This window comes from Achroia grisella, unplaced genomic scaffold, assembly GCF_030625045.1.
Source record: "Achroia grisella isolate CSIRO2021 unplaced genomic scaffold, CSIRO_AGI_Agris_v1 utg540, whole genome shotgun sequence".
Taxonomy (NCBI): Eukaryota; Metazoa; Arthropoda; class Insecta; order Lepidoptera; family Pyralidae; genus Achroia; species Achroia grisella.
Window position 1 is genome coordinate 3,426,853 of NW_026712925.1, and position 14,470 is coordinate 3,441,322.

The window sequence follows — 14,470 nt, forward strand, 5'->3', positions numbered from 1 at the left end:
CGCAACCCTAACGCCCACCTGACTCGCAAGAATTCGTTATATTTCTTCCTGCATCGAATTTTACGTCTCTTTGTATCTCTCGACCATGTGAGAACTCAAATCAACTCGCCAAATTCGATTCTTTTCAACTGTCAGCCCAGCGGTGAATATTTCATCCTTGTTTTGTACTTCGCCCTCCCAAAAGGAAATAAGTCAAAAGTTTTCGGAATGTAATCTTCTATTACTGAAAATAGAAAATGAAGTAACCATGGCAACCGGCGAGTTGAAGACTTTCAATGTAATACCCGTACAGTATTATTGTCGGGGAACGGAAATCATTTGAAGATAGGTGTAATGTGACGCACACAATTTTTTATACGGGATTCTGAGTTCGCTTATGTTTTTATACTTCTTTTTATAGTAGGTACAGAAATTCAGAATCCTATTAAATAGCCGCACAGTATTTTGTTTTTACTTTTACTCTTTTCTTTGTTTTATATGAGTCCATAAAACTGGAACGAGCAACAGGATACGGGGAACAAAAATATAAAAATAAAAAATAATAGACGTCCAATTTGTATGTCGGACATCGGGTATGTCAACCTAAGCGAGTTTACGGATCTAGCAATTATTAATAAATCTTTGGCTACATATATGGTCATGTTAAACAACATTAAGAAGCTCCCAAAATATTGGGTAGCATCTATAATAATATTATAAAACTTAAGAGTTTGTTTGTTTGAACATGCTAATATTAGGAACTCTAGTAGTTCCTAATACTAGCATGTTCGGTTTCGGTAAAAAAAAATGTGTTGATTAATATAACCCATTTGTGCAAAACATCACGCTATGACTATTGTATGTTCAGACAAAGTTACGTAGTACAGCTAGATATATATAAAAGTAAAGTTGAGATGGAATTAAGTGAAAGCTAAAATAATTACGGCGTAACTTAGAGCGCAACGTACTCCGTACTCGTATAAGGGTTATAAGTTATGAGCGCGTCATTGTTTTAACCTGTCGTGCATCGCTGTCTCGTTTTGTCTTCATACAAGTTACGCAGACCCCGTGTCCATTAATAATGTAGGGTGACAACGAGGCAGGTGCGCGCCGAGCCGCCGCGCGATAAACGTCTCGATGCATAATTGAAGACGTGTGCCTTACATCGCGCTTACGTGACTCCCTCTATCTACTAAGTGCGTGAAATCAACCTAAACAGGCTTAGTATGATGGATGATTTTCTAATAACACAAGAGGAGTATACGAGTATGAGTGCTTGTAGTGAATATTTTGTTTCTATTGAAAGCTGACAGTTTCAATAAAATATTCAAACAATATCGTAGGATGCCTCTTTACTCAGGGTTTTATTCGAAACAAAAGTTATCTTCGTTTTTATACTTACACCTGAAAATTGCAAATAAACTGATGGTGCATAATGGTCGCCTATAAACATGATCACAGCTATTGATATCATATTAACTCACCATAATGCTCATAGTCCATACACGAGATGGTCAAAAAACAGCTTTATATGAATTGCAATAGATTTCACTGTGTAACCTACATACATTTAAACACAGTAGGTATAGTTTGGTCCTTTCACGCTAAGTGCACAATGTTGTCAAGTTACTACAATTTCATGAGCGGGTTACACCAATATGATTCCTATTATGATTCGTGTAAAGTGGTTATTATAACCTCGCCTCAGGAATGAGTTGTGTCATTTTGTATCGAATATTATACTGACTATATTACCCTTCAAATCAAGTCTATTTTTTCGTTTTCGAGATATTATTGTTTGTTCACCCCATGTGCCTGTACTTCTTTGAATTTCATGGACCATGTGAATAAACTGAATATTAAAAATAAGAATAAAAATGTAATTTAATTTCGTTAAAGTACATTTTCTTAAAAACATTTTACTCTGAATAAATACATAAGCGATTCAAAATTTTCAATTAAAAAAAAGTAGCGAAAATGGGAAAAGCAGAATAAAGTAACTTGAGAGAAACGAGCAATTAAAAATCTTAATTGAAACCACTTGGGGCGGACACCCTATTTTTTTACAGTAAGGAGTCTCTTGACCTTTCTAACGCGTAACCTGTGACCTCGCCACGTGGCCCCTTTGCGTCTATTAACGAGGGTTGATGAGACGACCAGTCACCATAAAGTGTTGTCTATTACTGTGCTATGAAAGCACGTAATTTAATAGTGATATATTAAAACGACAATAGATATTAAAACAGATACACATTTCTACCAGTTTTGTTTATCAAATACAAAGAAATTCTCAATTTGGTTTCACATTTCCAACCAGTCTGAAACAAAGCAGAGATTACTATGGATACTAAACAGACAGAAATATTTAAATTCGTAACTAATCCATACTTATAGATAAAATTGAAGTGTCTGTTTGTAATATTCTAATAATCATTGTTTATTGCATGTACTTACATAAATATAAATATGTACGGTACATACACCAAAATAACATTTTTTACAATTTAGACAGACAATGTCTGTTTGTTCCGGCTAATCTCTGAAATGCCTTCACCGATTTTGACGGGACTTTAATTGGCAGGTAGCTGATGTAATAAGGAGTAACTTAGGCTACTTTTATTTTAGAAAAATAAAGTTATATTCCACGCGGACGAAGTCGCGGGTGCAGCTAGTTTATAAATACAAACGTTTGTGAACCCGCAACCAACGGAAGTAAAGCGGTGTGCCAAACTGCTAGATTACATGTCACTAAGATGATAACACCAAGCAATTAATTTATCATTATGATTTTTTCCCAATCCATATACCCAATTTACTATGTAGTAATATTTAAATAATTACTGGCATTTCTTTCTAACGAGTAATAGATAATAATAAAGAAAAGTAATAAGAAAAATTCTTTCTATCAGGAAAGGAATTTTCTTAAATTAACCAAAATATTTTAAAATGTATGCTATACGCATACTATTTGAAATATTTTGCTTTGCACTCGTAAATTAGGATAATCATTCTATATACTAATCTAGGATGTGGTTTATCAATGTACCAAATTTCATTAAAATCCATTAAGCGGTTTAAGCGTGACTCATCCAAAATATATTTGTAAATTTACACACATATAATATTGGTGAGATAATTCCATATCACATAAAAAAAACAATCATCTTTTCATAAAAATAGCATATGTAAATAAGCAGTCGAATGTTATTCGCATCTTTTGTTATTGGACATTTTATCTCACACATTTCGCGAGGTCACAATCTCACAAGCATAAAATCGAGGGGTCATCTCTCGGATAACTTCCATCCATTGTATCTGCATTCCATTCTGGAGAGTCGTGATATAAACACCATCGGACAGGTTACAGTAAAAAACGATTTATATGTACGTAAGTGAGTTGCAGTGAATGACGTGAAAAGTGAATGAAAATGGACAATTGGATAAATCAGCTTTTTCATACGCCCACGTTTAGTAAACCGAAGGTATGTGATTACTTTAAATCGTGCTCTAACTGAGATACTTAAGTTACCTGAATGAAATCTACATCACACATATGTCTAATGTTGTAATTATTCAATGTCAATGTAAGTACTTTTGCAGTTCAACTACCTGCAGTTAAACCCAATTGTGCTATAAAGTGTTGCAAAGTTCTTAATGGAACTTCAGTATACAGTTTATACTATACCATTCAAATAAATCCACTACAAACAGTATTCTATTATCTGTTTCTATATTAGGAAATGAATAATTTAATTATTTATAGATTTTCAATGTAAATATAATAATTGTTACACAAGCTTTAAAGATCTAGTTACTGTTATGAATTATTATTGCTTTTTACAAATACCACCGAAAGTTAGTCCAACGTATGCAAAGTCAGTGTAAGTTAGCAGAGCGGTTAGCAGTTATATATACGTATACGTTACCCCGGCTTCGCACGGGTCTATCTATTACAAAAACAAACCGCTTCAAAATCCGTTGCGTAGTTTTAAAGATTTAAGCATACATAGGGACAGACAGCGACAGCGACTTTGTTTTATACTATGTAATGATGTATTCGTGTTACAGAAAATAAATAAAAGTAAATAATATACAATAGCAACTTTTTTGCTTTTTTTAAGTTATAGACACAGTATTTAGACGTCCGGTCGTCGCTAACATAGATAATGTTAATTTGGGTACGAAATTATATTTGAGAAAATACAAGTTAAATAGTCTTTTATCTGATGTAATCATATATATACCAGAGGTAGACTTTGTACAAAGTTCTAATTACATAAAAAAAGTACACAATGTGCCGTATAAAGATGCTAGGGAAACCTAGGAAATACACTAATACATATCAGATTTATTGTATCTGAGTGGGATGTCAACTAGTCTCTGAAACCGGCGTGTATTTGACACTCTAATCTCCTTATCTATACCGTAAGGGGTCCGGGGTGAAGATCCATATACCTATATGGATTTTATACGAAATACTTGGTATAGTCATGTTATGCGGAGCAGCGAGAACCGTGTCTTAAAGAAAGTATATATACATAACAACAGCGTATATCCATTCAGGATGGAAAGGGAGAGGACAACAAAAAAAAAAGAGGATGGATTGCAGGAGATGATATGTATAAATGGAGAGTATGAGACCCAAATAATAGGATCAAGCAAGGTAATGATGATGACAAGGAAATTACAATTGGGCTACAACAAATAAACTCGTTTATATTGGCTGTAGTGAAAAATGTTTCCTATTCAGATTCGAATTCGAACAAAATACAAATAAATGGTATTAAACACATACACTACACTAACACAGTCATTAACAGCAACACAATCGCAAATAACAACAACAATAGTCATTTGTAACGGACATTGGCTTCTGTTACACCAAAAAAGCTGTACACTCAAGCTAACAGTGGTACATAGATGATATATGGCAAAAAGGCTACCACTGGCACACAGCTGCTCACACCTACCGCGCATTAAACTAACGAGCTGCCCTAATGGCAGACGTTAGGGCTGCGCCACGAAAAACCTTCAAATCAAATAAATTACACCCGACCCAGTTTTAACATGTGTCGTATTAGTCAACTGACAAAAGCGCTTATCTGTGTGAATGGAGGCATAATATACACGATGGTAATGCTTGTTTGTTACGGTTTCCACTCAGGTTGGCGTATGTATGCGAATAAGTGTAATTTAAGTGTCCCCATTATAAAATACATTAAATGGAATACTGATATAATCAGTAACTACCCATGAAATTATGAAAAGTAAATAATACAATAGAAATATAACTATAAAAAGTAATAAAATTTTCATAATATTTTCCCTAAGTATTGAACAAAGTCTTGTAATATGCAAATAATCATATTATAAGTTACTAACATAGTTTTATAAGTTTTTTACTGTTAGTAAAAAACTTATACACCAATACTACTATATACATCTATATATATATAAACTTATTAACAATATGGATGTAATCCGAATTAAAATTAAAATAAATAAATAGTATAAAACAAAGTCGCTGTCTGTTCCTATGTCCTTTAAAAAACGGATTTTGAAGCGATTTTTTTAATTGATAGAGTGATTCAAGAGGAAGTTTTATATATATAATACATGTACACCCGTGCTAAGCCGGAGCGAGTAGTTATGAATATAACTTGAAAAATACTATTTCTGATAAATACCATGTCTTTAACATCAAATAATAAAACACTAAATAGATATTGGATTAGGTACATTAAATGTTCCTACGTAACCATTGTAATCATTGGACATTTGATAGTTATTTAAATAATTATTGCTTACTATATATATATTTATATTTCCTTAATAGTTCTGCTATAAATGAGACTGTGGAAATGTAAAAAAGAGCTTTTATTACAAAATTAACAAAACAATTCTCAAATAAAGTAGTAATACACGTTTCAAACAATAATAATTACACTGGTATAGAAAATATGGGATACAAAGATTAAAAATATATAAAAATCGTTATTTTCAATAGACGGGCTGTAGGTTACCTACGTACTTTCGCAATATCTCTATACACAGAAAAAAATATGACGCCCCAAATGCCGTAAAACAGGGCCGTATGTGAAATATTGTCGACAGCTGACATTCAAAAAGCCGTCGTGTCAGGTTATTAAAACAGGCTTAAAAATAAGCACATGTAGTAACTGTGCTGAAATTTTTATAATGTTAAATACTATGAGCCTTTTATGGGCCTAAAATTGTACAATTATTATAGTTGGAATAAAGGCATAAAATATTGACAGCCCTGAACCTCCACTAACGATCTTAGGTATGCTTTATTCTTATTGAACAATTAGCACGTGTTTATGTTCCATTCGAACAATTAGGGAGCTACACAGCAAAGCGTACCTACTTACATTCTTATAAATATAAATTATAATATAATGTTTAATGTCAATACCTATCACATTGTATAAAACTATGGGTTTTATGTGTCACACGTTTCAAATGTTTATATTAATAAGTAACTTCATAATGTTATGGAGTGTTAGTTGAAGTTATAATTGATTTTTTTTAATATTTGTGTAAAATGCCAAAGTACATGAAGGTGTAATTGCTGACAGTTACATTTAAAAGCTTGACATCAAATTTTTTACTTATAATTATTTGTATATGCCTATATAATTTAAAACGAGAATTACAAATTTGAACAATAATTTGCACACACAAGTCTCACTGGTCGATTTAAAAAAATCGACCAGTGAGGCTTGTTTGCCTATATGCTATTTAAATTTAAAGTTTTTATTTACAATATATGATTGAATAAACTTTTATTAAAAATTCTTAATACCAGAGATAGAAGAGGATACCAAATAACAATAGTCAAGGATACGAAATTTTACATAAATAATTTTGTACTAAAAATAATTTTAATATTTCTAACCATTTTATCAGATACAATTTAGCAGTGGAAACGACAAAAACCGGTGCGCTGTGCCTCTGTGCTACGGAAATCCGTAACTAATTAAAATTCTTCGTGAATGAATAACTGCATTGCACCGCCGTTGCGTTGTGGAAAATTTTGTAAATAAATATTATCAGCATAGCAACTTTATTTTAAAAACTTCGTTTTACGAGGGTTGGTAACTCATAATTTACAAACATCTATGCTATGTTGGCTTATAATTTTCACGCCAAATCTATGAAGATTACGCAAAGTCCATCAAAATCCATTAATTAACTTGAAATATTAACGAGCTACTGAAAATCTAAAGTTCAAGCCTTAAAATTACGAAGTACGTAATAAGACTAATAGGTTTGGAAGTCTTTTGAACTTTTCTAGAGTTATCGTAAATTTCACAGGCGCAGCAGGGAAACCAAAAATGCGGGAGTGGTAGCAGAGCTAGCGGCGCGTCAAGCACAACTACGAGCGAATCTACTTCTACGGCCGCGCGGGCCAGTGATATCAAACCAGTTGAATGTAACCTATGTCACCGAAAATTTAAAAATATACCTGCTCTCAATGGGCATATGCGCCTGCACGGCGGATACTTTAAAAAGGTAAAGTAACACAGCCAAAAGATATCAAAATAACTTTCTTCTCTACAAATATAATAACCCTTAAGATAACCAATAAGCAAGTAGTATTAATGAAAAACTGTTTTTAGGATTCTGACAACAAAAAATTGGACAAAAAGGAATCAACTGGCCCACCTTTACAAACAGCTTCGGTATCCGTACGTGCCCTCATTGAAGAAAAAATCATTAGTCGCCGAGGAGCCACAGTAACCTCAACACCTACAAGTAAGCACAGATGGAATACAGTTATAAAAACGAGATTACAAAAATTAAATATATGTGACCGTACAATTTTTTCCATTTATTACAATTAATAAAAATATTTTTTCAATCAAGGTGGTTCTACGGATACAATAGCTTCCCGTGCCGGTTTCGTAGCTCCAGCTCCACCTCCACTATCAACAATTCGCTCCTCCACGGCATCACCAGCATCCCCTGCAACAACCACTCAATTTGTATCACCACGCGCACCGCCCGTTGTCACTGTTGCAACTAATGTCACTGCCAATATGACTATAGCTCAAAGAGACTCTACACTAATAGAATTATTAAAGAAAGGAAATACAAAGGTACATAATTTGATTATTTTGTCAAATAATTATGCAAGTTTGAACGAATGCTGTATCCATTACATTTGTTTACAGGTTGTCAAACGTTCAGCGTCAGATCCCGGCCAATCATCGCCACAACAAGAATTCACTTTCCGCCCAGAGCTATTTGGCGTATCGTTCAACTCTGATGATGGCTATTTCTCACCAGCTCTCAACGATGATACTTTTCAGTTTACCGCTACACCTGAGCAACTAGAAGAGCTTGCATCATTGGAAGATTATGCAACAGTAGCTGCCTCAATACGTGAACGCTCCCCAATCACATTTCCATCCAGTCGAAGACTCGCTGCAGTATTAAATTCGCCTCTACCCGAATCATTAGCAGATTTTGGTGCTTGTCACGGTGGATCCCCAGTACCATCTCCGGGCATTGCTTACTCAGCCACTTCTCCAGGATTATCATATACAACAGGCGATTCACCTGGCTTGGCATACGCAGCTGCATCGCCGGTCGGGAGTTACTCTACACAACCGGAATCTTCACCCGGGTTAGCATACCCAACGCCTCCTGCGTCTCATGATGCTCAGTCACCTGCGCATACAGTACCACGGGCATCATCGCCCTTATCAGCTGCCTTCTTCACCGCTACAATGTCTAGCCAAGAAGAGGTAACTTAAGTCATAAAATACATAGTCATATTATCGTACTAAATTTTTTTTATAATAAATACATATATCAAAAATTCAACAGGTCGAGGAAGCTTTAGAAGAGGTATTACCTGAGGAATGTCGATCACTAGACGCTTATGCCTTAGAGCCTTCGCCAACCCCACGACGTATCATGCTCAACTCGGAAGATCCTCTTTTATCAAGCAATCCACGCGACTTCTCACATCAGAGGCCTCCACGTCGCCATAATCGAATAACAACTTCTACAATATCCTCTGCCATGCATCAGTGGCAACACGATACGTCATCACTTCAAGTATAAAAACTTTATATTGTTTAAAAATTCATATATTAAACTTTAAAAAAAATATTTACAGATTAACTAATAAATATTTCAGGTGTGTGTTGAAGGTCGTGAAACAGTGCCTGCAGTTTTTCTGAGTCCAAGCAGTGTTCCTGCGTCTCCACAACGTCGTAAAAGAAGAGCATCACCAGCAGGGCCATATCGTTCGCGTATGCGTCGAACTGTCAACCATTTTACACCTCAACCTATTTTGCCACCGGAACGTGACGGTTCTGGTTTGTTGTCAGAACTGATTACTGGTAAATTGATCTTCACATTCTATCCATATTTTAATAGTAAATAGCTAGAATATATAAATAAAAATCACTAAACTATTACTTCACAGGTATACCAAACTCTGAATCTGAAGTATTGTCACATTTGAATGAGCAACGACATCCACAAATAAACATTGGGCGGGACCATCAAGCAGAAATACCTGAACTGTATAACGATCGTGTCGACCTCCATCGAGGTCCGGAACAACTACTCTGGGACCCGGGCATTAATGATTGCTTAGATGACAATGAGGGTGAGGCTTATAACATATTATACTATAATTATTAATATCTTTAAGTAATAATATTTTAAAATAAATATTTAATATATACATGAACTCTTCGTAAGAAATGGAACTTGTATGGGTACAAACACCCGGTTACGACAGCTGAAGTAATCCATTTAAAATATGCCGTGCTGACTCCAAATAATCAAAATCGCCAGAGCGATAGAAGAATATATGATATATTAAGTATATATATAGCAATATACTTGAAATAGGAGTACCCGTAGCATAGTAAACATGTGTGAAACTTTTGGTTTCAGTGCGCATGTTTATGGAGTTAGCAATGTGTGCCGCTATGCCCGTGGGGGGGCATACTCGGGAATTCGCTCTGCAAACATTGGGTGAATGCGGAGGCGATATTAGGGCAGCAACGCTTCGCCTGATGTCGCGTCCTGCAGCACCTACTCAACACGAATCCCGATGGGCACCCGATGAAGTCGAAGCCTTCTTAGCTGGTCTAAGTCACTATGATAAAGACTTTTACAGGATTGCGCAACTGGTAAGCTCCAGTAAACTTATTCAGTCAGTAAAAAAAGTGGGTATATAGTATAATATCACTATATAAAATTCCACTATGCAGCTATTGTATGTGCGTAACTTTTATTACTTGAAATGTAACAAATTTTTTTTAGACGTCTCAAATAAAATAAGTATCAAATATATTTATAGATATTGAATATATTAAATTCTTACCAATTAATTTTATCGTTTGTAATTTTTCAGGTACGGACAAAAGATTCTAAACAATGCATACAGTTTTATTACTTCTGGAAGAAGGTGACCAAAGACTACAAAACAGTGTATTTGCGTAGCTGGAACACGGAAGCACAGGCCGCCTCAACACAAGTAAGCAACGCTTCAAATTCTGGACTGCAGCATTTTGTCTTCAGACTTGCTGAAGAATAAATGGGAATGGTTTATAGATTCTTAATTTTCGCGACTTGTCTACATTCAGGGTACAGTAGGCCAAGTTTCGACGCACAGCACAGCTCCATGTACATCATCGCCGACATCGTACGAAGGCGAGGAGTTCCCTTGCAAAATCTGCGGGAAGTAAGTGACAAGACGCGGTGCACGTCAGCATACCGCTTCCAAATGTCGGCATCGACAGCAAACTCGCAAAAGCAATTTACGTGTAACACATTTACATGACCTATCAAAATAACGTATTTAAGTTTCACATAAATTGCCTTTCGTATATGCATTAAAATAAAAGATAATGGTATCTATATTTACAGCTTAGTAAAACTAACTGAAAAATAAACGAAACTATGTTATAAGTTAAAATAAGCGTACTGATCCAGTAAACTGTTATTTATACTGTTACTATAATTAATAACGTTAACATTTTCGAATTAAAGTGTTCAAAGTATTCGGCCGATTTTCTGGATCAGTACCCGGGATTCAGTGTTATTGATGTTGATTGCATGTCAAGTTAATATTTACATTACTTCAACTTATAGTAACTGTTTATTGGATATTATTATAATGTAATATTTATTCACTGTGACAAGGTCTAAGAGATAACTACCAGAGTTTTACTGTTAAAATACTACATTCATAAAAATAAAACAAAAGTTCAATATTTACATTATATAGAATTAAAATTGCCTCTATCATAGGTAGCTAGGTAGAGCCTACAAATGTTCGGTAGCCTCAAAAAGATTTTGTTATGTTGAATAAATTATAATTATATAACATTGATCATTGTAAATATAAATATAACGTATTTTTACTAAATTATATTAAGACAGTGAATTTATGTCCATTGCATAAGAATTTTATGGAATATCTATATTTTATTTATTGTACTTATTGTAAGGTAATTTGACATGGTTTTGTGGATTAATGTTGTATGTATATATATATATTTTATAGTACTAACGCTTAACGCTTTGCTTTGAAGCACTTCAGCCTATGTTTTCATTAATTTTAATTATGTTTTTTACGCTTACTTCTCCATTTTTCTTTTGCATATTCTAATAGTGTACCCTGTTATGTTTCAGAGTATTTAACAAAGTAAAAAGTCGTAGTGCGCACATGAAGTCGCATCGGCCAATAGACGCTGAGCCCAAACGGCCAAAACTCGAAAAGCCTTATGAAAAGGTCGAGAGATCTGATGAGAGGCCCTACGCGACAGCTGATTACCAAAGCAAACTACCCGCACAGTAACCGACTCCTCGCTCACTCATTCCACCCGCGCACCTCTGTGACCCTCTCACCACTCGACTAATCGACGTAAACAATAATCACGAATCTATTCGCGTGTTCAGTCAGTGTTCAGCTTTATAAGCGTTAGCGGAAGACTACGCGGTCGTCCCCGTCTACACTTGTGCCCCGCCCTCTCCCAAACATTTGCTTGGAATTGGACAAAATGCTGAATCGTTTAAGCATTTACTATGATTACAAAATAGATTTATAGATTAAAATTAAAGTGATCTAGAAGAGAGCGATGTAGTGACTAGTAGCTAGAAAAGTTAGCTTTGGGTATACTGACGGATATTAGACAAAAAGTACTAATTGTTTCGAAATTCTCGTAATGCTAAGCTTGAAGAGAGCGCATAAAGATATTTTGTATACCTAACGATTGATAGATAGATAGGTAGTTCTTCGTAAAGTTTTTATATGACAGACTTCTTAATGTGACTTGCAAGTGTGATGTTGTAAATAAAAATAAAAAAACAGTAGTTCGTTGTTAACGCTACGGTTCAGATGGGCGTGCTCTACTCCATATAATATTAATCTATAATAAGTATTACAACTATATAGTTATCTACGTGTGATACATATAACGTGTAGTAACTACACTACCTCGTTTCTAATTTATTGTGAGCTCAGCTCGCTATATACATTTGCTTGTTTGCTCATTAAAGTGTTCTTATTTTGTAGTTTTCTTTTTTTCTATTATTTCACACTTTTAGATAAAATTTTAATGCGCACTTCAAATTCTAGCGTGGAATCTGTTGTAAGTAGATAATGATATTATGTAAGCGGAAATCTATCTATTTTCCGTACCCACTAGTCACATATCGATGTTATTTGTATTGCACAGAAATTAGATAAATTTATTTGAAACTTCTGTGAGTTTGAAGGTTTCACTTAGGCCTTATAATAATAAAAATACTCATATACTGTTGTTTTATGTGAATAGATCATCTAAACACAATGCAAACTGAGCAATTCACGTTAAACAAGTAGTTATTAGTCAGAAATATTGTCCAATTTAATTTATGCAAATGACCCATACGCATGTTCATGTATTGGACAATAATTCTAATTACCTACTGACAGTCTTTTTTACAAACTCAAAGGGCAGCTCTTAGTATAAACTACTAATTTTAATAATATCAATGCATATGCAACGAAACCAATGCACTTAAAAATATAGATATACATTCTATTTAATCAGTCAAAAAAATATTAATATAGCGCTTAATATAATTAATTACTTATAATATATTGACATTTAGCTTCATGCATAAATAGATAATAAGTAAAAAATACTTATTTATCCGTCCGAATCAATATTATTAAGATACAAATTCTTATTGTAGTAAGAAAAGGTACAAAAATCCGTTATTTATAATTTTTACAAATATACTTAGTCTATTGCCTTAACCTTACGCCTATGCGTAAAAGTCTTAAAAGAGCTGCCTAAAACGTATAAAATATCCTAACATTTGAAACCGAAAACTTCACAGAAGTATACGAAATAACAAAACGGAGGGATGATATTTTTTTACACAAATATTATTGAAATGCTCAAATATTCTATATTTTATGTTGGTAATATTATTATGTAGTTCCTTGTTAATTGTTCTCAATATGCTATTATTTGATACTTAAATGTAGATTAATTTTTAATGTACATTTTTTTCTATATACGTACTTATTAAATGTGTACTAAATGTGTACCTACGTGTTGTGATATATGTACGGTTTATTAATTCAACCTAATCTGTCTATGATTTGAATGAAACGTACTCACTATCGAGCAATAAATGTGATTGCTCAAGCGTACCTTCTATTACAAATTGGTAAGTATTACCTACGTTAGCTCATTGCTACTAACATTCTTTAAAAGTTTTCTATCACGTTCGAACAATCGAATAGATATAAAATGTGATTTTCATAAGGACTCTGTTTAAAAGAATGTTCAGAAGCAATAGGCCCTCATGTATATATTCCACTGCTCCCAAAGTCATTCATCTCCCATTGTGACAAATTTTCACGGTTGTGATGTTTTAGATCCAACTCATTTATTGTCTTCCGACTTAGCTATGTGTGTACTTTATTAATTTTGGGGCAGTATTCCTTGAAAAAGACATGTTAAATGTTATTTAATTAACCCTTTATTGTTTAATGTTATTAACAAATCCCTTTTAAGATTAACGTTTAAATATCGATGTAAAAGCGTGTGACGCTGTCAGTATTATGATTGTATTAAACCAATGGTTTAATGAAGAAATTATTGTAAGTGTCATCAACATATTGAGAAAATACAACTATTATATATTGTGCCAAAACCACAATTATTACTTACGTGAAAAATTTGTAAATGAAATATGAATCTCTGAAATACGAGATAGTCGTGATTTTGTTTGTTATTTTGCCATTTGATCTATGTACAGTATGCCTAGCATATGTATTTTACATCGAGTTCTGTCGCGTAACAAATCTTACTTTTTTTATGTTTTTTACGAGTAATTTTACGGCCTAATGCATTTGCTATTTGTCCTACGATATATGTACAATTAGCTATTGTACATCGTTAAGCATACTGCATATACAGAAGTTTTTCAGCATATA

General features: G+C 33.8%; 1 protein-coding gene across 1 annotated transcript in view; it reads left to right on the top strand.

Annotated features, from left to right (window-relative positions):
• Positions 1–12,907, top strand: part of LOC131847714 (uncharacterized) — a 247,125-nt gene extending 234,218 nt beyond the window's left edge. Inside the window, exons 10-20 of the mRNA XM_059197349.1 lie at positions 7,318–7,515; positions 7,623–7,758; positions 7,870–8,102; positions 8,178–8,753; positions 8,836–9,069; positions 9,152–9,356; positions 9,443–9,628; positions 9,922–10,160; positions 10,385–10,507; positions 10,617–10,714; positions 11,668–12,907. Coding sequence (XP_059053332.1) covers positions 7,318–7,515; positions 7,623–7,758; positions 7,870–8,102; positions 8,178–8,753; positions 8,836–9,069; positions 9,152–9,356; positions 9,443–9,628; positions 9,922–10,160; positions 10,385–10,507; positions 10,617–10,714; positions 11,668–11,833 — 2,394 coding nt within the window. The 3' untranslated portion in view covers positions 11,834–12,907. The remainder of the gene's footprint in view (positions 1–7,317; positions 7,516–7,622; positions 7,759–7,869; positions 8,103–8,177; positions 8,754–8,835; positions 9,070–9,151; positions 9,357–9,442; positions 9,629–9,921; positions 10,161–10,384; positions 10,508–10,616; positions 10,715–11,667) is intronic.
• The last annotated feature ends 1,563 nt before the right edge of the window (positions 12,908–14,470 follow it).